The 25,851-nt window shown below is 46.0% G+C and overlaps 1 protein-coding gene across 1 annotated transcript in view; it reads right to left on the bottom strand.

Annotated features, from left to right (window-relative positions):
* Positions 1-25,851, bottom strand: part of ZZEF1 (zinc finger ZZ-type and EF-hand domain containing 1) — a 337,771-nt gene that overhangs the window by 20,831 nt on the left and 291,089 nt on the right. Inside the window, exons 43-53 of the mRNA XM_075336372.1 lie at positions 21,690-21,886; positions 21,054-21,173; positions 19,638-19,817; positions 11,387-11,487; positions 11,084-11,219; positions 9,353-9,712; positions 4,373-4,516; positions 3,985-4,153; positions 3,028-3,126; positions 2,489-2,654; positions 2,129-2,279 (exon numbers count right to left, since the gene is read on the bottom strand). Coding sequence (XP_075192487.1) covers positions 2,129-2,279; positions 2,489-2,654; positions 3,028-3,126; positions 3,985-4,153; positions 4,373-4,516; positions 9,353-9,712; positions 11,084-11,219; positions 11,387-11,487; positions 19,638-19,817; positions 21,054-21,173; positions 21,690-21,886 — 1,823 coding nt within the window. The remainder of the gene's footprint in view (positions 1-2,128; positions 2,280-2,488; positions 2,655-3,027; positions 3,127-3,984; positions 4,154-4,372; positions 4,517-9,352; positions 9,713-11,083; positions 11,220-11,386; positions 11,488-19,637; positions 19,818-21,053; positions 21,174-21,689; positions 21,887-25,851) is intronic.

The raw sequence follows: 25,851 nt of genomic DNA, 5'->3' as shown, positions 1-25,851 counted from the left end.
TGTGCCCCTGCGGCCTCTCCAGCGCTGCCTTGTGCCCCTGCGGCCTCCCCAGGGCTGCTTTGTGCCCCTGCGGCCTCCCCAGGGCTGCCTTGTGCCCCTGCGGCCTCCCCAGGGCTGCCTTGTGCCCCTGCGGCCTCCCCAGGGCTGCCTTGTGCCCCTGCGGCCTCCCCAGGGCTGCCTTGTGCCCATGCGGCCTCCCCAGGGCTGCCTTGTGCCCCTGCGGCCTCCCCAGGGCTGCCTTGTGCCCCTGCGGCCTCCCCAGGGCTGCCTTGTGCCCCTGCGGCCTCCCCAGGGCTGCCTTGTGCCCCTGCGGCCTCCCCAGGGCTGCCTTGTGCCCCTGCGGCCTCCCCAGGGCTGCCTTGTGCCCCTGCGGCCTCCCCAGGGCTGCCTTGTGCCCCTGCGGCCTCCCCAGGGCTGCCTTGTGCCCCTGCGGCCTCCCCAGGGCTGCCTTGTGCCCCTGCGGCCTCCCCAGGGCTGCCTTGTGCCCCTGCGGCCTCCCCAGGGCTGCCTTGTGCCCCTGCGGCCTCCCCAGGGCTGCCTTGTGCCCCTGCGGCCTCCCCAGGGCTGCCTTGTGCCCCTGCGGCCTCCCCAGGGCTGCCTTGTGCCCCTGCGGCCTCCCCAGGGCTGCCTTGTGCCCCTGCGGCCTCCCCAGGGCTGCCTTGTGCCCCTGCGGCCTCCCTTGTGCCCCTGCGGCCTCCCCAGGGCTGCCTTGTGCCCCTGCGGCCTCCCCAGGGCTGCCTTGTGCCCCTGCGGCCTCCCCAGGGCTGCCTTGTGCCCCTGCGGCCTCCCCAGGGCTGCCTTGTGCCCCTGCGGCCTCCCCAGGGCTGCCTTGTGCCCCTGCGGCCTCCCCAGGGCTGCCTTGTGCCCCTGCGGCCTCCCCAGGGCTGCCTTGTGCCCCTGCGGCCTCCCCAGGGCTGCCTTGTGCCCCCCCTGATATATCTGTACCCCCAGCGATGTTCTTAAATTTCTCCCAGCCGTCCTAAGTGACATATAATCCTCCCAGCAATATATATTCCTCCCAGCCCTCTCCAATGATGTCTAGTCCTCCCAGCCCACCCCAGTGATATGTCTAGTCCTCCCAGCCCACCCCAGTGATATGTCTAGTCCTCCCAGCCCACCCCAGTGATATGTCTAGTCCTCCCAGCCCACCCCAGTGATATGTCTAGTCCTCCCAGGACTCCCCAGTGATATGTCTAGTCCTCCCAGGACTCCCCAGTGATGTCTAGTCCTCCCAGCCCTATCCAGCGATGTCTAGTCCTCCCAGCCCTCCCCAGCAATATGTATTCCTCCCAGCCTTCTCCAGCGATCTACATTCCTCCCAGCCTTCTCCAGCGATGTACATTCCTCCCAGCCTTCTCCAGCGATGTACATTCCTCTCAGCATTCTCCAGCGATGTGTATGCCCCAATGTCTCCTGTGATGTATATGCCCTCAGCATCTCCTGTGATGTATACGCCCTCAGCATCTCCTGTGATGTATACGCCCTCAGCATCTCCTGTGATGTATACGCCCTCAGCATCTCCTGTGATGTACACGCCCTCAGCATCTCCTGTGATGTACACGCCCTCAGCATCTCCTGTGATGTACACGCCCTCAGCATCTCCTGTGATGTACACGCCCTCAGCATCTCCTGTGATGTACACGCCCTCAGCATCTCCTTTGTGATGTATATGCCCTCAGCATCTCCTTTGTGATGTATATGCCCTCAGCATCTCCTTTGTGATGTATATGCCCTCAGCATCTCCTTTGTGATGTATATACAGCAGTCCCAGCTGACACAAACGTGGAAAAGCAGTTGTGAGAAGCAACAAGATCAATAGCGCCTAATATCATAGCTGCACCAAAGAGAAGCAGCTCCAGCCGCCACGATGAGTTGTTTGACCAAATATAGCAGGGTAATTGTTAAGATAATAATGTTGTGCGGCCCCCGAAGGTTGGTAGAAAATTTACAATGGCCCCCGGCAGTGAAAAGGTTCCCCACCCGTGGTCTATGTGGACAGAAAAATAAAAAAAAGTAATGGATCTTGGAGGAGGGAGAGGAAAAAGCGAAAATGCAAAAACGGAAAATAACTATGTTGGGAAGAGGTTAATGAATTGCCAATAATGATTTTTATTTAGAACATACTTACATTTGCGCAATTCTCTGTTAGGAAGAACAATTCAGTGAGTGCTCTGTGTAGGGGAAGAAGAACTCCAGAGCTAGTGCCATCCTGACCAGTCACATTTTCCATGGATGTGAAAACTGTCCATAATGGCCGCAATAGTCTCAGGTCACAGTCTCTACAAAAGAGGAAAACCAAGGAAGATAATGATTTTTACATTGTAAAGATCTTTACTGCTCTAACCCCCCCAGGCTACGGATACACAGCAGTGGTATTAAATAAAGTCTAAACGATCATTCTGTAGCATAATGTGAAATTTCTCAGTCTTAACACTACATGTGAATGACTGAAGAGGATTCATTGAAAAGAATGTATTATTCTCCTCACCTGACGTCACTAAGCCGCAACATCTTTAGTAATAAATGGATTGCCTTTAACCTCTGATGGCCAGTTTGCCGGCAGGCCACATCTACCTGCCATTCCCATATACTGGGCAGAGGGAGGTGAGGGATAACTCTCTGGTCAGAAAACATCTGCTTCAAAATTTCAAATCCTAAAAGACAAAATGTAAACCATTGTCAGCCCAACACGAAACCCCCACATTCACCCACACACTGTGACTGGCTGTATAAATGACTCCGGCTACACAGCCATACGCACAATGCAGTATAAATAGTATTAAAATGTGTTCTGATCTACTTTTGATGTAATCACTTTATATACCCTATTCCTAACTGGTCTTCATCTCCATTAGGGTTATAGACACCTGGCTTCTTCTCACAGCCCACAAGAAATTAGTCTTCACTTATGAGATTGGCATTGATAAATTGGGTTTAAGACTAGAGGGGACTCCTAAAGCATAGGATTTGACGTTTTGTTTAAAAAGACAAAAATACTGAAACACCAAAAAAATGAATAATGCTAACCTGTCTGAAATCGTCCTCTATGTCCTGCAGCCACCGTGAACTTGTATCCCCATTCTGTGCAGCTCATGTCAGATGTAAATCGATAAAATAAGGTATCGCCTACAAATCAGAAATTAGGGAAACTGTTATTAATTTCAGCTTTAAAAGACAAAGTTGCTATTGATAAGATGCTATGTAAGAGGGAGGCGGAAGATGCAAATCTCCTTCCCTCTACATAGGAGGGTACAGTTAAGGCCCCGTCACACACAACGAGATCGCTAACGAGATCGTTGCTACGACGGAGCAGTGATCTTGTTATGTGTGACACCTACAAGCGATCAGGCCCCTGCTGTGAGATCGCTAGTCGTTGCTGAATAGTTGGGACCATTTTCTTCAAAGGCGATGTCCTGCTGGGCAGGACATATCGCTGTTTGACGCCTACCAACGACCTCCTACCACAGTCCCAATGCCCGCCGAGATCGTTATACAGTTCACTGATCGTTACTGTGTCGTGGGTAAGATCTGACTGTGTGACATCTCACCAGCGACTTACCAGCGATCCTTATCAGGTCACATAGTTGTCGGGATCGCTGGTAAGTCATTAAATGTGACGGGGGCTTTACTCTATAGGAAGGATGATCTCTTCCTCTAGCTCCTCGTTTCTACATAGAATCTCATCAGTAGTAACTCATCTATCTCAGTAATATAACATTCTGTCTTTACTGAATACAGATTTTACCAGTAATTTGAGAAGTATAAAAATGAATGATCAGTCCTGGTAGAGAAAGAAGCAGATTTCTCCTATAAGATATATTCCAAAGTTCCCTCCTTTCATATGTACTAATACATTTTAAAATAATATTTATAGAGTTACTCTTTATCTAACATTCTCAATGGGTGACCATGGAGAAAAGCCAGTGTGTACATGGAAAAGAAGTGACACTGGTTGATTTAGCCGATCTATAAATGCATACTCACCAGGAAGTTCGAAGTCGGTCCACTTTTTGGGTGGTCCACTGAACCTGTGCAGATCTTGCTTGAAGTCAAAGCAGCTTGAAATGACTAATTCATCACAGCCTTCTTCTGTATTACACAATGGGTCAAATTTGATTGATAGATATATTGCACCAGGTATATGAACTTTGTCCTGAAGATCATAAAGAGCAATTTGCTAGTGTTAGGAGAAAAATATATGGACAAGAATACACATTGTAATGCAATATTCAAGACAAAAAATATCTCCCGATATATCAAATATGGTGGTCAGAATATCGCACTTGTTTTAGCTGTATGCACACATACATATACACACACTTTTTATATATGCCTCTTGATAAGGAGAAAAACAGATATTATATCATTATACCTCAAAAATGGTATTATTGTTGTAAGGGTGTTTGGATTCTTGGACTTGCACTGCAGTTCCAGGCTCCTCCATGAACTGACAGGCTGTCAGTGCCACTGTGCCGAGCATACTTTCACTGCAGCCTCCTAGCACCTTCTGTAAGATCTAGAGGAGAATAAAAAAAGAAATGAATGTTAAAATTAAACAATCCAAGCCAACCTGTGCCATTTATTAGACTGCCTTACTCTACCATCTCACCATAATATGGAGATGTTATAGAAGTGCCAATGAATACAATTAAATGGGTTTTCTGCAAATTTCTGCTATACTCTTTTCACTATTTCTCGATCGTGATGTGCGGTCAGTGAATTAGGTAGCATTCTGGTTTTCATCCAAAAAACCTAATACTACTTACAATTGAGGATTTGCTAAACTTGAACTCCGTCTAGATAAACTTGAACTCGGTCTAGCACAAACCTCCATCTTGTTCTCAGAACTTTACACAATGATGTCCATGCACTTCAGCTCACATGGAAGCGTCTAAACTCTATATTAACCAGATTAAAGGGATTTTCTCAAGTAGAAATATTATTTTAATCAATAGATCTTGGAATAATAATAATTTCCACAATCAGATGTGTATTAAAAAAATGTTGCTGTGCTGAGATAATCTTTTATATGTGCCCCTGCTATGTACTGTGTAATGGCCGTGTCTGACAGTACAGGGACATGGTCTGATCATATCACATCTCCTGGGCAGGGAAGGAAGTAATAAAGTATACAGATATTACAGCACGGGATTGAAATAACGCTTTGTAAAAAATAGTCAAAAGGTATTACTTCACAAAAAGAATCAACTGTATATATCTCTTACGACCTCCCTGGCCCAGGAGATGTGTTATGATCAGATCATGTCCCTGTACGGCAGACAAGGCCATTACACAGTACACAGCAGGGGCACATATATAAGATATCAGCACAGGAACTTTTTTTTTTTTTAAAATCACATCAATTTGTGGAAATTATTATTATTCCAAGATCTATTGCGTGGGAAAACTCCTTTAGACACTCAGTATTAGAAAAGTGACAGAAAGTGGTGAGAAACCACATAACGTATTAGAAAGTTGAACCTTTTATAGTACGTGAGATAACGCATCCCCTGCTATAGATTACTGTATAATAATGAAGCTGCGGGCACTCATGCAGGTTAGACTCTGTTCACATTTACTCGGTGCTCTAAGCAGAGAACAGCATCAATTAGAACTAAATCTGGTCTTTGTTCCTGTGGTATAGGAATAAGGTGGGTTTGTGGTTTGTCTCCTCATTGCCCAGCCACAAACATATCATTTACCGAATGAATAGGCAGACACCTCTGGAAATCTGAGACAAATACTGAAGGGATGGGACGACAAATAATAAAAATTGGTTCATATCCAGTCCGAGCGTGTGGTCATTGTTATTTTGCCGTCACAATTCTTCAGATGCCCTCCCGCTTTTGTAAGGGTCTTTCTGTACCTCGGCCCTTTTATTTTGGGACTGTTTTACATGTATTAGCCCTTTTCTTTTTGTACTTTTTGTAAGCAGTTTACTGTTTACACTAAATCTTACACCTGATGTCCTTATATATGCTGTGAACAGTCCACGGCCTTTAAAAGGTGTGTGTGTGTGTGTGTGTGTGTGTGTGGACTATGATCAACTTGCAATCCATGTCACTAGGGCTGACGTGTTGTCCCGACATTGGGGGGATTTTTGTAAACAATAGAAGTAATGGAGGATACAAGTTCCCACAGAAGTTTGCACAACTCTGCTCCGGCTGCCACAGTACCAAACTGCGGACGAGAGTCCTGCATATCAGTTTGCTCACCTCTAATTTGCACCTATATAATGTGCTGTGAAAATATGTAACAAGTGGGTACATAATTTCTCATAGCAGACATCTGGACTGCCAATAAATTGCTTTCTATCCCCAAGACATGAAGAACCGAAAAAAGAAGGTCTGCAGCAGCTGAGGTGTTTTATATTCTGCACAGTAGATAGCACACTGTAATTGATGAACTCCTCTTAAAAAGATGAGCGCGTACGACACATTCATCAGCGGTAGAAACAGGACAAGCAGCTTTCTGCTAAAATGATCGGTGACAGACCTCTTCTGCAGGAAAAGATGAGCAACACCTACGTAGTATCACTCCGCTCTGCAATCATACATCAGGATGTGATGGTTATCCAGATATTGTCTACATGTAGCACAATGAAAAATGTTCACTGACATGAATTATACAATGATTAAAGTGTAATTCCAGTTATCTGGACAACCTGGTGCATAAGTTCCTGCATTATTTACATTTGCAGCTCCTTTCACAGGCTTTCTCATTCAGCTCATCTTCATGTCACTGTCTACATAGCATGAATGAACAGTATACTTTCACTCATAGACTATCACTGTGCTACAAAGGTGATATAGGAATAAAATGTATTAATTCTAGGGAGTGAGTTAATCTATGCCAGGCGATCTGCAGGTTCTGTAATGGGCACTTTGCCTTTACAGTATAAACTATGAACTAATGCTACACACATGACAAGGAAACCTCTGCGGACATCTGCATCTGACACAAGCCAGTGGAGCACAATCAGAATAAAAAGACATTTTAGGGTAATCCCAGGGTGAACAATTTTCTATGTGGAGAGTACCAAGGCAATGTAAGACGGTCATGGAATGCCCCTCTGGGAGTATGCAAATATCCTCTTTATAGAGGAAGAGGACTGTAACTCTAATGTCACATATTGGATGTTGCAATCTCAAAAATCGAAACTGACCCTTTAACAAGCATTTCCACAATTTAAATTCCCAGAGGAGCAATGCTTGGCCTATAAGTCTCCATAAGCCGATTTGTAATGCTCCACAAGGAGAAACAACCCTCTTAAGACACCTTGTTAGAGGCTTCTCACTCAGCCAAATTGGACCTTCTGCTTTGTACTGATGAAGGGCAAACACCACAAAACATGTGTCTTCAAGTCATGTGGCAAGGGAACAATAAAGGGTTGATATTGACTTTTAGTATTGCTACTTCCAATAGGTGCACTAGAGTTCCTGTCCTCAGTCTCAGAAGAGTATATTTGTATAGGTTATCTTGGTATAGACATAACATACACAGCTGTGGAACACTGTTCCTGCAAGGCTTACAAAATAAAACAAAGACTATAGAGCAAACTACAGCAATAAGATGTGGTTAGCTAGTCTCTGGTGGGCACTGTTTAGCTTGCAGTTTCTTCATTTTTCTAGCCATATGCATGTAGGTTATTTAAATAAGACAGTCTTTTCTCTTACAAATCAGTTACATAATTTGTTAAGAGTCAGGCGTTATGCAGGAGGTGAAAAAACTCCTTCAGAAAAATGTGAGGAACCATTTAAGATCTACACGCTGTTCTGCTGGAAAGCTTTCAACACCTACCCGCTGCTTGAACTGTATTGTTAACACCTAAACATGAGAGTTTTAGTGGCAACATAGAGCACAATCCTGTAAAAGGTAAAATGGGTGTTTGACTAGAAGCTCCTTGGAGCAAGAAGCCAATAAAATAAATTCATGGAAAAAGTCTGAAAAAAAAGTGGATATAATAATAATGTGTTAGAAATTGACTGAACTCCAGATAATGAAGATTCAGGCTTTATATTGTCATTTGATAAAATGCACCATAGCATTCCTTATATACACAAGAAGAAATCTTTTGTTGTAGATGTTCTAATAGAAGGGGCTTGTGAGAGAATAGAATCCATTTTGTTCTATAACTGAATGTCAAAGCGGCCCAGCTAACACAGATGGGCAGGGAAGTTTCACATTTCCTTTCATGGTTCTTATTAGTGCATAGTTCAGAGGGACAAGGCTTTTGTCCCTGGCATTATATAAACTGCTCACATGTACTAATAAAGGAGAATTCTTTGAGTACACTGTACTAAATGAGTGCTGCATAGATTTCCCGAGCCCTCGTAAAACAGATCTTATTAATTTGGAGTTTAAGAGGCATAGAAGGAGTGTATTTCGCTCACAGTGCTCATGTCATTTACAAGACATAATGTTAAGGCTGCCAGTACAAAATGACTGTTCAAACAAAGCATGGATGCTCAATGAACCTTGGCGTTATTGAGCAGTTTCAGTACAACTTCCCATCTACTTTTCCATCCAACTCTGCCCTCCTCTTCCTTGATTGACAGCTATTTACAGAAGCCAAAGGGCAGAAATAGATGAAAAACAATGAAGATACACTGATCTGCTTGGACACATCAAAGAACCACCTAACGGCTGTGCTAAGTTCGTTATTTTGTCTTGATTGACTCCCTATCGGTCCATGGCATCTGAACGAAATTTGTTCTGTTGGCCATGTACATAAAAACAAACAAGCTGCAATGCACATGAACATAATTTGAAGGTCTTTGTAACAACTGATGACGGAGGCTGCACAGCAAACATGACCACATTGGGACAAACACAATGCATTTTTGTCTATAAGAGCTGCATTATTAGGATTTCTGACAACAGTGCTAAATCTAATCCTTTACGTGAACCTGCCATTAAGTACAAGAAACAATGGCATATATTTAACATTACTTTTTAATTCTTAGACAATGAATACTTAAGGCCCACGTACACATTAGACTAATGTCGTCTGAACCATCTGACATCGATGGGTTCGGCCGTCACTCTAATATGTTTGGGGGCCCTGGACAACTGATGCTTGGGGAGAGGGAGATGTTGAACAGCATGTCTGATTTTGGCCTGCTGATAGCTTTGTCCTCCGGAGATAAGCCCTGCTAACATGTCTGGCGATTACTATCTCAGAGGATACAGAAGTGGTAGGCCAACTGAGAGCTTCTGTGTATTAGAGAACCAGCCGAGATGGCTATCGGGAGAACCATTGTTTCCTTGAAGACAGGAAAAACTTGTCCAATGGTGTTACAATTATAAATGCATAGTTTTAGGTTTCCCAAGCTCTGACAAATTGCATTACCTTCTCCCACAGTTGCTTTTCTTCTAAGTGCATTAGCATGTTTAGGATATAGGTGATATGTGCTGGTCCACTTAGCTCCAGGATGTCTTCATTGAGCGGCACACCATCAGGCCATTCTGCCAGCAGGGATGCCAGGACATGGCGGGCATATATTACAACTGTAGCCTCATTCACTTGGAACAAGTAATCCCGTACTGCTATTTTGCTGCGCGAGTCAAGCTCCTTGCGGAGGAGGACAGAGCTCTTGGTGCGCCGCTGCTTGGCATAGTTGAGCTGAAGTTCACTTTCACTGGTGACAATAAGTTTTTGAGTGACTGGGTTGGACTCCTCTTTGGCTTTTTCACACTGCATCGGTTTCGGCTGCAAGATAGGAGAGTTTCAGGTTTGACAAGAGTGGTTTTGTTTTTCAGTTCAGAAATGTGTAGGAGCTTTAAATTGCAGGAGTAGGAAGCAAAGCTTTTTATACATTGTTTCTCCATGCAAGAAATTTAATTGCTTATTTCAGTTAAAAAAAAAAAAAATCATGGAATTTTCTTGAGCTAGTGAAGGCCCATTTTTAATACATTTACTGTGTGTAGGCGTATATACAGAGTGAAATGTAATGGTGAAAGGGGTGTGATGTATATGTGAGATGTATATGCACATTACATGCTGGATAATGGGTGCATTGGGTGGGCTCCGTAAAGGGACTTTGCCAGTACAGAGTCACTGTTCAAACAAAGTACAGGTGCTTGGGCATCATTGTGAGGCCAAACTTTGAAATAAATCTTCCAACATGCTTGATTTTCATCTATTGCCTCCCTTCACTGACTATAGGAAGCCAGAGCTATCAATCAAAGAGAGGGAGGGCGGATATAGAGGGAAACCAGCAGGTGGGAAGGTGTAAATATATGATTAGCACTGACATCCTGCACTTGGTTTGAACAGTCATCTTGTGCTGACAGAGTCCCTTTAAATCCTTTGTCACTGGCAGGCGAGACAATCACAGGGTGCCAATGGGTAGCCTCCATGGCTAACATGTTAGTACTCCTGTGCAACCCATTACAGGCGGGGTTCATATATCATTTCCGCTGTGTACTGAAATGCTGCGGTCTTACGGTGTATCAAACACTTGACCAGACAATCGCAGGTTTAAGTGATAAAAAAAAGTTGGTATAAACATTAAGGAAAAAAAAAAAATCATTCCTTTTTTTCCCTTGAAAAATTAAAAAATGTTAAAAAAATTCAGTATCGAGCCCTCCATTGAAGTATGATCTAAAAATACAAAGCTGCTTTTACCGCATACAGTATATGTTGTATACAAAAAAAGTTATAGGTCTCAGAAGATGGTGACACAAACCATTTTTTTTATAAGTAGCATAAAAAACAAAACTAAAAACATAGACGTTCAGGTTGCCAGGTAGTGCCATAAAACAAAACCCAAAAGACAATGGCTGAATTGGATTTTCTTTTTTAGTCATTCCATTGCCATTTGAACTTATTTATAGTTTTCCAGTACATAGTATGGCAAAACAATCATTGTCACTTACCAAAACAAGCTTTCATGTCATTACGCTTTTAAAGAGACGGAAAAAAACACAAAGGTGCAAAAAATAGCTGCACCAGGAACGGGTTAAAACCGCAAGATGATTTTCACAAATTTTGGGGGAAAAAAAACCAACAGAAGCAGATTTCTAAGGTTAGGTTATGACACATCATCTGCACTATAGAAAGTCAGGCCGATATACATACAAGGCATGGGGGAATAATCATATCTGTGTCCATCACAGGCGAGAGCTGTGTCTCTAATCTATCAGACCTTTGGGGCTGCCATTTCTGGGCAAACTTTTTCACTTTTTCATCAATCACAACAGTTCTTCCATCGGATCTTTGAGAAATAGACAAAATACAGAATTTCATTAGAATAAACATTGTTCACTGACAATATACAAAAAAAACATTACAAAAACACCCTGTCGAGAAATATTAGGGCAGCGAAATCATGAACAGTAGACGTCCATGTGGAACAAAATAATAAATGAGATAAAGTATTACCTTTTTTGCATGTTTTCAAGGAAGGAGTCTATATTTCTCATTTCCATCTCATATATGGCACGAAGGATATGTAATGGTACGTTTTGAGTCTCGTGAATTACCTGAGGGCGGTACGTTCACATGTCATTTGTTTCAAAAAGCCATAGGACAGGAAGAATGATAAAACCTTATATGTTTCTTAGTTGAACTATTGCATTAATTTACTTTAAAGGGAACCAATCACCAGGATTTTCGCATATAACCTAAAGCCAGTGCTATACTGGCACTATCAGGCAGATTCTCTACATACCTGCAGTGGTCAGCTCGGATGTTTAGGTTTTGAAATCCAAGAAAGTGAAGTTTGTAAAATGAGCAGCTTCTTGAGTGACAGTTGCACTGGAGTAGATCATATATTCATAGTTATCTCCTCCCTCTGTTAGAATTAGCATAAGTATTATACAAACGACTCACTTTGTCTGGCAGGACCTGTGTGAGGTCATACCCATGTGACCTGGTATCCAGCTTTGGTGGCTGAGGCCCCGCCCCTTCTGGTCACATGGGTATGACCTCACACAGGTCCTGCTAGACAAAGTGAGTCGTTTGTATAATAGTTATGCTAATTCTAACAGAGGGAGGGGATAACTATGAATATATGATCTGCTCCAGTGCAACTGTCACTCAAGAAGCTGCTCATTTTACAAACTTCACTTTCTTGGATTTGAAAACCTATATATCCGAGTTGACCACTACAGGTCTGTATACAATCAGCCTGATAGTGCCAGTATAGCACTGGCTTTAGGTTACATACGAAAATCCTGGTGATTGGTTCCCTTTAAGACAGCCATGTATAAAGTATATAAACTAGAACAGAAAACAATATCTGAAATATAACACTTATGTAATTCGTTTCCTTTGCTCACCTTTAAAAAGGACCTGTCATCAGGTCAAAAGTGGCCCATTTTTTCACTCTTGACAGATCCTCTGTGAAGGATACATAAACCTTTGACGAGCAAGAAATATTTTGAAGGTGCAAACTTTATATAGTTTGTGTATGAGGTGTGCTCAGAACAGCGGTGCTTGCACTAGCTTTCATGAGGAGCGTCACTAATGCTGTGGTGTGTGATCCCACCTTTTCTCCCCCCTGCAAACTGTGCTACTCTCATACCCAGCCTGTGTAACCATCCCTGGTGGCTCTTTGCCAGACTCGATCTTCCCCTTTTCTAGCACATTATACTCTGGGTACAAACCAACCTCTCTAACATCAAGTTAGCAATAGTCTTTTCTGGCTTGAAGGATGACAAAGACAAGCTCAGGTCAGTTCCGCTGTCATTTAAAGCTTGAATAATTCTATCAACAAGGTATTACTAGTAGGTATTTTTTCAAGGCATAAGTACTACCGTAGAAAGTTAGGATTGTAAAGAAAGTAAATGGTCCTTAAATCCCACTCACTATAGACCATACTTTTTAGGTCGGGGCCACACGGGGATTAATGCAATTCCCTCGCATGACACTCGGCTCACACTGGCAGTACAGCAGAGCCGAGTGTCATGCGAGTGTCCCTGCGACTGAGGTCCGATCGTGCGAGCAGACCTCAGATGTGGGGGGCGGACCGGCACTGAGGAGGGGAGAGCCGGCCCTGAGGAGGGAAGGGGCAGCACTGAGGAGGGGAGGGCGAAATTTCCCTCCCTTTCTCCTCCGTAGCTGGCTATTGCCATTCTCGCACTGCACTGGCGGTACACTGGTGTACTGCGAGTGCAGTGCGATTTTTCTCTCGCCCCATAGACTTGAATGGGTGCGAGAGAAACAAGGATTGCATTGCACCCGTAGCATGCTTCGATTGTTTACTCGGTCCGAATAGGGCTGAGAAAAACGGATTTTTGTGTACTCTCCGTAAAATCGTTTTCTCTTAGCCATCATTGGGGGACACAGGACCATGGGTGTTATGCTGCCTATCCATGAGGACGACACTAAGTAGATGCAAAAGCATAGCTCCTCCTCTGCAGTATACACCCCCTGGCCGGGCCAGGCAAGCTCAGTTTTAGTACACAAGCAGTAGGAGAAAAAAAACAGTAAAAACTTCTCAACATAGGAACATGAGAAAAAAAAAAAAAAAAAGAGTCATAACCAAATAAAGTACTGAGAGAACCAAGGCCCAACAGGACAACAGGGTGGGTGCTGTCCCCCCCCAGTGATGGCTAAGAGAAAACGATTTTACAGTGAATACACAAAAATCCTTTTTTCTCTGACGCCTCATTGGGGGACACAGGACCATGGGACGTAAAAAAGCAGTCCATGGGTGGGAAACAGAAAAGAAGACAACACAACCCAAGGACTAGGAACCAGTCCCGGACAGCCTGGAGCGCCTACTGAGAGAGGTGCTCTACTGTCGTTTGCAGAATTTTCCTACCCAGATTTGCCTCAGCTGAAGCCTGGGTATGGACTTTGTAATGCTTTGAAAATGTATGTAGGCTAGACCAGGTCGCAGCCTTACACACCTGTTCCACTGAAGCCTGATGCCGAATGGCCCACGAAGCGCCAACTGCTCGCGTGGAATGAGCCCGCAGCCCACTAGGAATGGGCTTGAGTTGCAAGTGGTAGACTTCCTGGAACGCAGAGCGAATCCAGCGAGCCAACGTCGCCTTTGAAGCTGCCTGTCCCTTCTTAGGCCCCTCAGGAATGACGAACAAAGAGTCCGTTTTCCTAAATGGGGCTGTCTTGGATATGTAATATCTGAGAGCTCTGACGACGTCTAACGAATGCAGAGACCTTTCCACCCTATGAACTGGGTATGGACAAAAGGAAGGCAGGACAATGTCCTCGTTCAAGTGAAACGGGGTAAGAACCTTCGGAAGGAAATCCGGGAGAGGGCGCAGAACCACCTTGTCCTGGTGAAAGATCAGAAAAGGCAAGAGAGTGCTGCCAGCTCCGAAACCCGTCTGATGGACGTAATTGCCACCAAGAATGTTACCTTCCAGGACAGAAGAGCAAGGGAGGATTCCTTTAGAGGTTCAAAGGGAGACCTCTGGAGACCGTCCAGAACGAGGTTGAGGTCCCATGCTTCCTGCGGCCGTTTGTACGGGGGAACTAGATGGGAAACGCCCTGGAGGAAGGTCTTGACTTGCGGTTTTTGAGCCAGGCGGCAGAAGATTGAGAGCGCTGAGACCTGCCCTTTAAGGGAACTGAGAGCCAACCTCGCTTGCAAGCTGGACTGTAGAAAATCGAGAATTCTGGGGATGGCCAGAGGCATAGGCTGGACGTTAGTTTCCCTGCACCATGAAAGGAAGATTTTCCACGTACGGTGGTAAATGCGGGCTGAAGCAGGCTTTCGGGCGCTGACCATGGTGGCAATAACCGCGGGGGAGAATCCCGCTCTTGTTAATATCCAGGTCTCAATGGCCATGCCGTCAGCTTCAGGGCTCTGGAGTTCTGATGGGAAATGGGCCCTTGGGTCAGCAAGTCTGGGATGTCTGGAAGGTGCCACGGTTCGTCTGTGAGCATTTGTACTAATTCGGCGTACCAGGCGCGCTTGGGCCAGTCCGGTGCTATCAGTATCACTGGGACTCCCTCTGCCTTGATCTTCCTGATTACCCGCGGCAGCAGGGGTAGAGGTGGAAATATGTAAGGCAGGCGGAAGTGGTCCCAGGAGCAGAACAGAGCATCCGCGCCGATGAACTGCGGGTCGCGTGACCTGGCTATGAACGCGGGTACCTTTGCATTCAACCTTGAGGCCATTAGGTCCACGTCTGGTGTGCCCCAGCAAGTGCAGATGTGTAGAAACACATCTGGGTGGAGGGACCATTCTCAGGCAGCCAGGCCTTGGGGACTTAGAAAGTCTGCTGCCCAGTTCTCTACCCCCGGTACGTGAACCACTGATATAACTGATCCAGACGATTCGGCCCAGCTGAGGATCTTGTGGGCCTCGAGATAAGCCGCTTTGCTGCGGGTGCCCCCCTGCTGATTGATATAGACTACAGCTGTCGCATTGTCCGATTGGACTCGAATCTGACGACCCGCTAGCAGAGGGCTGCACGCTCTGAGCGCGAGGAAGATCGCGCGGAGTTCCAGGATGTTGATGGGGAGGAAAGACTCCTGGGGCGTCCAACGTCCTTGAGCAGTGTGGTGCAGGTATACTGCTCCCCAGCCTAGGAGGCTGGCGTCCGTGGTCAGGACCAGCCAGTTCACTGGGAGAAAAGATCTCCCCTTCGATAGGGAAGAGGACCGAAGCCACCAGCGAAGTGCGTACCTGACTGAAGGCGTCAGGTGAAGATGTCTGTCCAGGGAGAAGGGGCTCTTGTCCCAGGCCGCTAGAAGGGCTAGCTGCAGTGGGCGGAGGTGCAGTTGAGCAAAGGGTACTGCTTCCATAGCCGCCACCATCCTGCCAAGCACTGTCATGCTGAATCGAATGGAGCGAGACGGAGGACGTAGAAGGCAGCGTACCGCTCGTTGAAGAGCGAACGCCTTGTCCTGAGGGAGAAGGATCAAGCCCCGACGGGTGTCCAGGGACATGCCCAGGAAGGTGATGGATCGTGATGGGATCGGGGATGATTTGTCCAGATTCACTAGCCACCCTAAGCGGGATAGGGTGTCCACAGTGATTTGTACGCTGGTTGAGCAGTCGCGGAAGGAGGGGGCCTTGATGAGGAGGTCGTCCAAGTAAGGGAGAACGACTACTCCCCTGGCGTGAAGGACGCTCATGGCGCCGCCATGACTTTGGTGAAGACCCTTGGTGCGGTGGCAAGGCCGAAGGGTAGAGCTACGAATTGAAAGTGTGAGTCCTGAATTGTGAAGCGTAGGAACTTTTGGTGATCTGGGGCGATGGGTATGTGCAGGTACGCGTCCTTGATGTCTATGGAGGCGAGGAATTCCCCTTCGACCATGGATGCAATAATGGACCTTAGGGACTCCATTCTGAATCTCCGTACGTGCACATGTTTGTTTAGTTGTTTGAGGTCCAGGATGGGTCGAACTGACCCATCCTTTTTGGGGACCACAAAGGTTGGAATAAAAACCCCCGAACTTCTCGTCGTCTGGGACAGGTATTATCACTCCTGCTGTTTGGAGCGAGTGGATTGCTGAGAAAAAAAGCTTTGCGTCGTTTCAGTCTTTGGGGGGTTTGAGAGAAAGAACCGACTGGGGGGGGGGGGGGGTTGGGTCCGAAATTCTATGTGGTAACCGGAAGACACAAGGTCTCGCACCCATTTGTCGTCTGAGGCAGCAGCCCAGATGTGTTGAAAGAGCCGCAGTCGACCTCCTACAATGAGTGCGTCTTCCGGGGCGCCGAAGGAGTCATGAGGGGGGGAAAACGTCGTGGCCGAGTCTCCCTAGTCCTGGACTGTTTCGGTCTAGGCTGCCATGACGAAGTGGGTTTCGGGGAGGGCTGAGAAGGTCGGTACCTGTGTAGTCCGCGGCTGGTGGCAGGGACAGCACGAGATGTCGACCAACCAAATGAGTTCCGAAAGGAGAGGAACGAGGACTGTGGACGTCTGGTGAAGGACGTCCTGGGCTTCAGCTGGGGGAGGGAGGTACTCTTTCCTCCCGTGGCGTCAGAAATGAGCTTGTCCAGACGTTCGCCAAACAATCGGTCTGGAAAAAAAGGAAGGCCCATGAGAGACATCTTGGAGGTTAGAGTCCACTCGCCATTGTCGGAGCCAGAGAGCTCTACGGATGGCTATGGTATTTGAGGCGGCAAACGCTGCGCAGGTAGCAGAGTCCATGGAGGCCTGGATGAGGTACTCCGCTGCAGCGACGATTTGAGCTGTTACCTCTGTGAAGGTCTGAGTGAACTGGGATTCCTCAAGCGAAGTGTTAAGGGATTCTGCCCAGACCGAGATCGCCTTTGCGACCCACACAGAGGCAAAGGAGGGCGAGAGGGAGGAACCCGCAGCCTCAAAAGCAGAGCGGGCGAGGTGCTCCACCTGACTGTCTATCGGGTCCTTAATGGAAGAACCAACGGGTAAAGACAGGAGTGTCTTTGTAGTAAGGCGAGAGACCGGGGGGTCGACCGAGGGCGGATCGGCCCAGCCCTTAGGGGCAGGTGAGGCAAAAGGGTACCGAGACTCCATGAGTTTTCGGTTACCGAAGCATCTGTCAGGCTTCTCCCTTTGCTTTGTGAGGATATCCTGAAACTCTGGGTGATCAGCGAAAACCTTTTGGGGTTTCCTTGCCCTCTTAAAAGGAGACCGCATGGTCAGTGGTAGTGGATGGGGGATCCTCCACATGCAGAGTTTGGTTGATTGCTGCTATAAGGGAGTCCATTGCAGTTTGATCATCTCGGGGTGATGAAACCCAGGAATCCTCCTGGTACAAACAGCATTCTCCCTCCTCCAGCTCTTTAGAAGCCGTGGAGCGTGTGGGAGAGCCTGCCCTGTGTGCTCCGGAGGGAGAGCCCGCTGGAGACACCCGGCCGTGTGCCCTTTTCCTGATCCCTGCAACCGGTGAAGCATGTGCCCGGATTACCTCAGAAGGATCCTCCATAGGGGTATCCTCAGGCTGCGTTCTGTCCAGGGACCCAGAAGGGTGTGGAGGACGACATTGCATAGTCAGAACCAGGTTCTGTGACAGTTTTTCCATGGATTGGGACAGAAACTGTGCCCATTCTGGTGGGCTGGGGGCCCTAGGCTCTGGGCTGCCGGTTGCGGCGGTGGTGGCAGGGGGATCTTGGGGGGCTATAGGGGCACAGGACTCACAGAGAGAAGAGGTGTGTTTACGTGGTAGCTCAACGTGGCAGGCAGTGCAGGCTGAATAATAGACTATGTGAGCCTTAGCCCTCTTAGTGCCTTTTGAATTCTGCATGTTCCTAATAGGAGTATGCCAGGAGGGGGAGCAATGCTCAGCAGAGCTACAATTGATAGCAAGCACCTCACCAGAATCAGCAGATGACCCTGTCCTCAGGAAGGCTTAAGCTCTATGAAGATCTCGCACGATTCCCTGGGGGGGGGGGGGCTTATCGCGGCCGCGGTCTTAGCGCTAAAAGAGCGGGCAGATGAGTCAGTGTGCTCCCCCCTGCTGTGGGTAGTAAAAAAATGTCGGGAAGGGAGCTTCTGAGTTTTCCTCCCTCTCTCTACAGTCAGCACACAGCTTGTCGGCGGTGGTTATCAGCCGGCTTTTACTGGAGCAAATAAACAGAGAAGATAATACACAGCGTGAGTCCCTGAGCCCTGGGCCCTCCCCCTGCCACGGGGAAGTTATCTGCAAGACTTTCTGCAAACAGCAGAACTTCCCCCCAGTTAGCAAGCTAGAGAAAGTTAACACTGTGTGTGCAGGATCCTTGCTCCTTGCACATAAATACTGTAAATGGCCTGGGAGCCTTCTGCAGCGTCCTTTCTCCCTTTGTCTGGGAAACCAGTCAGGGGGGGATCTCACCTGCTTTCCAGGCAGTGAAAATAGCAGAGCCAGCTTGCTGTGGCGTTGTCATATTCAACTCAGAGCCTGCAGAGAGGGGCTGAGGAATCAGTGCCATCTTAATCTCAGAGCCTGCGGAGAGGGGCTGAGGAATCAGTGCCATCTTCATCTCAGAGCCTGCAGAGAGGGGCTGAGGAATTGGGCTATAGGGCACAGGCCTCTACCCTGGGCTTTGGAAAATCGGTGTCTGTGGAACCCGTCGTCCAGCCCAGGATCCAGCGTCGCGGGAGGGGGTACGTGTAGGCAACGCTTCACGTTCCCGCCCGTTGATGGTAGTGGGAGATCGGTCCCAAAAGGAAACCGTCGCCCTCAAAAAATAACAAACCTTGAAAGGAAGTGCCTCCTACAGACACTAAGCTAAAACTGAGCTTGCCTGGCCTGGCCAGGGGGTGTATACTGTAGAGGAGGAGCTATGCTTTTGCATCTACTTAGTGTCCTCCTATGGATAGGCAGCATAACACCCATGGTCCTGTGTCCCCCAATGAGGCGTCAGAGAAATTTATCGCTCATGGGTGCTGAAACACAGGCTAATATTGGGCTGAGTGGAATGCGATTTTTTATTGCACTCCACTCGCACCGATTTTCATGCCGTGTGGCTTAGGCCTTACTCTCATATTTCAGGGGAGCACGCTATAGTATAGCAGAGGACAACCACAGTAAAAGGGAAGATTAGGTTGAAATTGTGCTTTTCTACTTATATTTTAGAGAGCGCGCAAAACATCATTATGGCAACCTGTCAAACTAAAAAGTGGCTATAGAAGGAAAGAAAGTGGAATTACGTGGAAAGCATCCGATAAGAACCTCTGCTACCACTCCATTCTGAGAGTGTAAAAGAACACTTCTTACATAGGTCTGGTTTGCATAGTGTTACCTGAAAACACATTGTTGTAGCTTCATCAAGATCTTTTAATGGATTTGTTTTCTTCTGCAATATATCAACAGAGGGCGACTCCAAATCTTTGTCTTGGGCCTGTTTGTCAGGATCTTTTTGCTCAGGGTCAGGCACAGAATTTGTTTCTTTCTTGGATGAATACAGCATTATGGATAGAATCTGCATAGGCACAAAGAGAAAGGTCTAAAAACCTATGCATTAGGTTCACTTTTCAGTTTTAGGAGAAAATATTGTGTAGAGATTTAATGACAATTCTGCAGTCCTTCGGGTATGCACAAACAGCATATTTTAGGTGCCAGCAGACCTGTATAGTTTTTGAAGCAGAAGACGCGTCAGAAAAACAGTGGGTTTTTTTCTTACCCCTCCATTTCCCCCCACAAAATAACAAAAAAACCCAAAAAAGTATGATGTCCTCACAGCCCTCCCCACACATGGTATGACAGCCAGCCACACACAGTATTATGGTCCTCACAGCACTCCGCACACGGTATGATGGTCCTCACATTCAGCCACACACAGAATGATGGTCCTCACATTCAGCCACACACAGTATGATGGTCCTCACAGTGCTCCGCACACGATATGATGGTCCTCACATTCAGCCACATACAGTATTATGGTCCTCACAATGCCCCTCACACAGTAGGATAGACCTCACAGTTAGCCACACACAGTATGAGGTTCCTCACAGTGCCCCACATACGGTAAGATACAGCTCCTTACATACGGTATGATGGTCTTCAAAAGGCCCCTAATACACAGTATGATCCCCACAGTATGATGGTCCTCACATTCTCCTATACACAGTATGAAAACAATGGTCCCCCTTGTATACAGTATGAGCCTACACTGATCAGCCCTGCATACATTATGATCTCACATACAGCTGTCCAAATGGTATGAGGTTTCCAAAAATTCACATTTTAAAAATGAATGGTGGAAGAATGAGCAGATGGCTCCACCACTATATTCACTGCTATCTGCATCCTGAGGATACAGATGGAGGTGAAATCAGGACACCATTCAGGAGAGGGTTGCCAAATGGTGCAGTTCCTGGGACACCGTTTTCATACTTTTGGCTTATATGTCCGCAGGTCAGACAGGAACAGCCAGGGGAATGTGAGAAGATAATGTCATTTAGTCCACTGTGCTGACTGATGGTCACTACATGACCAGAGCCAATAGGTGTCAACAGTTTGCCATAGTAGGTCCTGTGGATATTATAAATTAGAGTTTCCCCAGTTTGTGATCTTATCTGATTTCTGAAGGAAATTATGAAGAAGTTCATACAGTTTTACAGTTATTACAGTAAAATAATTATTTACATTCATGGAGCATATGCATAGGATATCAACAATTCAAAAGTATTTCATGTCTACTTGGAAAACATCTTACCTCCAGATCACGAAGAAGCCATGTTTTACTGAAACCAGTTCCTTTACTACATTTCCTCACCAACAACCTTAACAGTCCAGTCTGAATAAATGCGGACTGAATGTCCTCAAAATCATGATTCTGCAACATATAAATATTACCGAGTCAACAACTAGATGACTAGAACAATACAGTATATGAAACAAGTCAGACAATCATAATGACATATCCATGGGACTAATCATATAATCTTGGTGCCATTAGTACAAGTCTTCAAGAGTATGAGAGATTACAAAATCTCACATTTCAAAGAATAAAATCGTAGATTAAGCCTACACCTGGGTGTCTGAACACCGAATCTATTTTTTTTCCATGAAGGAAACATCAGTATAATTAGCTACCATTAATGCTATGGTAAATTTAAGTTCACGTGTTTCCAAGCGGATTACAACATTACAGTTACATTTTCCACACCTCCCTATGGCCAATGCCACCGAGGGGGAGATTTATCAATATGAGTAAAGAACTTGCTCATAGCAGCGGCTCTCATTTTTCAGTCCTTCTCTCTTTACATACATCCTGCCTAATGATACTATGTGCTTTCCTATATATTGGACGCAATCACTGTAAATAACTGGAATTTGATAGATCAGTTACCTTAATCGTTTTATATAGCCCCTTTAAAGCCAGTGACAGGACCCAAGTCGCTTCCACGGCTTCTGTACTGCTGTTGTCTAAGATAGATTGCAGGAGATGGCGGGAAATGGAGGCGAAGTGTTGTAGATATTTCTTCAGATTACTTGTAGTGAACCGCCCATCGCTGTCACTGTTATGCATCAGCTGATAATCTTTCACTGAGATGAGGGATAAAGAGTAATGAGACTTCTAGACAAAAATGCTAAACCACATTTGTGGTGAGCCAAGAGGGTACCTATACGTATTGGGAAACTACATATAAAGCAATCATCAAACATACCATGATCAGAATTGTACATGGCAATAGGAAGCCAGAAAGTTGGTTTCCCTGTGTAACATTATTATTTTCCCTCAACATAGTGCCAGAGAAGAAGAGGGCGAAATCCCATGGTTTTTGTTTTGTACACATACCGACCACCTTTCCACTGATAATGCATGACTTGGCCATGTTCAACAAACAGATGCGTTCCCACATCTACTATACACGCAAGCACAAGATGGAACACCCTTTTAATTACACCCTTTTAATTATCAAGATTCCATGATATGCAACCATTGCGTCTAATAATGAATCCATGTTTTAAAGGGTACCTGTCACCAGATTTGTCCTTTATAACCTGCGGCCACCACCAGTAAGCCATTATATAAATCATTCAAAAATGCGGAATATAAGTGCCCAGGCCACTCAGCACAAAAAACAGCTTTTATTATACTCCCCTCTGGGGAAGTCCGGTCGGTTGTGCGTTGCTGGTCTTGGTCTGGCTCCTCCTATCTTCTTTTCATCCCCATCCTCCGTAAAGATAACGCATTGTATGTCATCTACACAGAGTCCTCTATTGTGTTCCTGCGCACTCGCTCTTTTCTTTGCCCGCCTGAGGACAGATCACAGTATTGTAGTGTGCAGGCGTTCTTTGACTTTCCCCTCACTTCTGCATTACAGTACTTTGCTCTGCCATTAACAGTGCAGACAGAAGTGATGCGCAGGAGCGCAATGGAGGCCTCTGTGAGGATGATGTAGGACGTGTCATACATGGATCTCTGAAGAAGGACAGAGATGGAAGGAAGAAAGGAGATCAGTGACTCCCATCAGACCTAATCGCCCGCAGGCGAGTATAATAAAAGCTGCTTTTTATGTTATACAGATCGGACTGGGCTCTTACAGTGGGTATGGAAAGTATTCAGACCCTTTTAAATTTTTCACTCTGTTTCATTGCAGCCATTTGGTAAATTCAAAAAAGTTAATCTTTTTTCTCATTAATGTACACTCTGTACTCCATTCTTGACAGAAAAAAAACAAATGTAGAATTTTTTTCAAATTTATTAAACAAGAAAAACTGAAATATCCCATGGTCATAGTATTCAGATCCTTTGCTCAGACACTCATATTTAAAGTCACATGCTGTCCATTTCCTTGTGATCCTCCTTAAGATGGTTCAACTCCTTCATTAGAGTCCAGCGGTGTTTAATTATACTGATAGGACTTCATTTGGAAAGGCACACACCTGTCTATATAAGACCTCACAGTGCATGTCAGACCAAATGAGAATCATGAGGTCAAATGGAACTGCCCAAGGAGCTCAGAGACAGAATTGTGGCAAGGGACAAATCTGGCCAAGGTTATAAAAGAATTTCTGCAGTACTCAAGGTTCCTAAGAGCACAGTTGTCTCCATAATCTTTAAATGGAATAAGTTTGGGACCACCAAAACTCTTCCTAGACTTGGCTGTCCAGCCAAACTGAGCAATCATGGGAGAAGAGCCTTGGTGAGAGAGGTAAATAAGAACCCCAAGATCACTGTGGCTGAGCTCCAGAGATGCAGTAGAGAGATGGGAGAAAGTTCCTCAAAGTCAAAAGTCAAGTATCACTGCAGCCCTCCACCAGTCGGGCCTTTATGGCAGACTGGCCCGACGGAAGCCTCTCCTCAATGCAAGACATGAAAGCCCACATAGAGTTCATCAAAAAAACACATGAAGGACTCCCAGACTATGAGAAATAAAATTCTCTGGTCTGATGAGATAAAGATAGAACTTTTTGGTGATAATTGTAAGCGGTATGGGTGGAGAAAACCAGGCACTGCTCATCACCTGCCCAATACAATCCCAACAGTGAAACATGGTGGTGGTAGCATCATGCTATGGGGCGTTTTGCAGCTGCAGGGACAGGACGACTGGTTGCAATTGACGGAAAGATGAATGCAGCCAAGTACAGAGATATTGTGGAAGAAAACCTCTTTCGGAGTACTCTGGACCTCAGACTTGGCCAAAGCTTCACCTTATAACAAGACAACGACCCTAAGCACACAGCTAGAACAACAAAAGGAGTGGCTTCAGAACAAGTCTGTGGCCATTCTCGACTGGCCCAGCCAGAGCCCTGACTTATCCCCAATTGAACATCTCTGGAGAGACCTGAAAATGGCTGTCCACCAACGTTCACCATCCAACCTGACGGAACTGGAGAGGATCTGCAAGTAAGAATGGCAAAGACCCCCAAATCCAGGTGTGAAAAACTTGTTGCATCATTCCTAAAAAGACCATGGTTGTACTAGATCAAAAGGGTGCTTCTACTGGATACTGAGCAAAGGGTCTGAATATTTATGACCATGTGATATTTCAGTTTTTCTTGTTTAATAAATATGCAATAATTTCTACATTTGTTTTTTTTTCTGTCAAGATGGGGTGCAGAGTGTACATTAGGGTATGTCCGCACTCTGCGTTCTTGATTTGACAAACAAAAATGAACCCTGTGGCAGACTTGACCACTGTAAACACTGCGTTTCACAAAAAACGAGGTAAAAACAAATGCGTTTTCAATGCGTTTTTTGTCAGTGCGTTTTTTAAAGGAGAAATAAAATATGATGGGATAGGATAATTGATAGCTAGAATAGATAGAAGAAAGAACGAATAGATAGAAAGAACATATAGAATAGATAAAAAGAAATATCAGAATAGCTTGATAGAGGGATAGCTAGCTTGGACAGCTGATTTTTTTTTTGGTAAAAAAAACACAAAAAAAACAAAAACAAAACAAACATGGGGTCCCCCCCCCCATTTTTCACGTCCAGGACAGAAACAGCACAGCTGTAGGCTGTAACCCTCATCTGTCTGCTGTACCATGGCTGGTTATGAAAAAAAGAATTTTGTTTACTTACCGTAAATTATTTTTCTTATAGTTCCGTATTGGGAGACCCAGACATTGGGTGTATAGCTTCTGCCTCCGGAGGACACACAAAGTACTACACTAAAAAGTGTAGCTCCTCCCTCTGAGCTTATACACCCCCTGGAGAACCAGATCTAGCCAGTTTAGTGCAAAAGCTGAAGGAGAATAGCCACCCACAAGTAAAAACAGAGCAAGCACCGGAACAACCGGAGCCTCTGTCTACGACAACAGCCGGTGATATCACGCGGAACAAGAAACTGCCAACAGGCAACAGGGAGGGTGCTGGGTCTCCCAATACGGAACTATAAGAAAAAGAATTTACGGTAAGTAAACAAAATTCTCTTTTTCTTTATCGTTCCTATGGGAGACCCAGACATTGGGACGTCTCAAAGCAGTCCATGGGTGGGAATAAACTGAAAAACTGAGAAGTAGGCGGAGCCTAACTTCACAAGTGGGCGACAGCCGCCTGAAGGATGCGTCTGCCCAAGCTCGCATCTGCCGAAGCATGAGCATGCACTTGGTAGTGCTTTGAAAAGGTATGCAGGCTAGTCCAAGTGGCAGCCTGACAGACTTGCTGAGCCGTAGCCTGGTGCCTGAAAGCCCAAGAGGCACCGACAGCTCTGGTCGAGTGTGCATTGATCCCCGGCGGGGGAGGCACCTGAGAACACAGGTAGGCATCCGAAATGGTCGACCTAATCCAACGGGCTAAGGTCGGCTTAGAAGCAGAGAGGCCCTTACGCCGACCTGTGGTTAGCACAAAAAGAGAGGTGCACCGCCTAAGAGCAGCGGTGCGAGACACATAGATCCGGAGCACCCACACCAGATCCAGAGTATGCAACGCATTTTCAAAGCGATGAACAGGAGCCGGACAAAAGGAAGGTAGGGTAATGTCCTGGTTAAGATGGAAAGGAGAAACCACCTTAGGGAGAAAGTCCGGAGTCGGACGGAGAACCACCTTGTCTTGATGA

The sequence above is a fragment of the Anomaloglossus baeobatrachus genome, chromosome 2, assembly GCF_048569485.1.
Source record: "Anomaloglossus baeobatrachus isolate aAnoBae1 chromosome 2, aAnoBae1.hap1, whole genome shotgun sequence".
NCBI classification, from domain to species: Eukaryota; Metazoa; Chordata; class Amphibia; order Anura; family Aromobatidae; genus Anomaloglossus; species Anomaloglossus baeobatrachus.
Note: the sequence above shows the minus strand (reverse complement) of the source record. Positions and strands in the feature narration are given on the sequence as shown.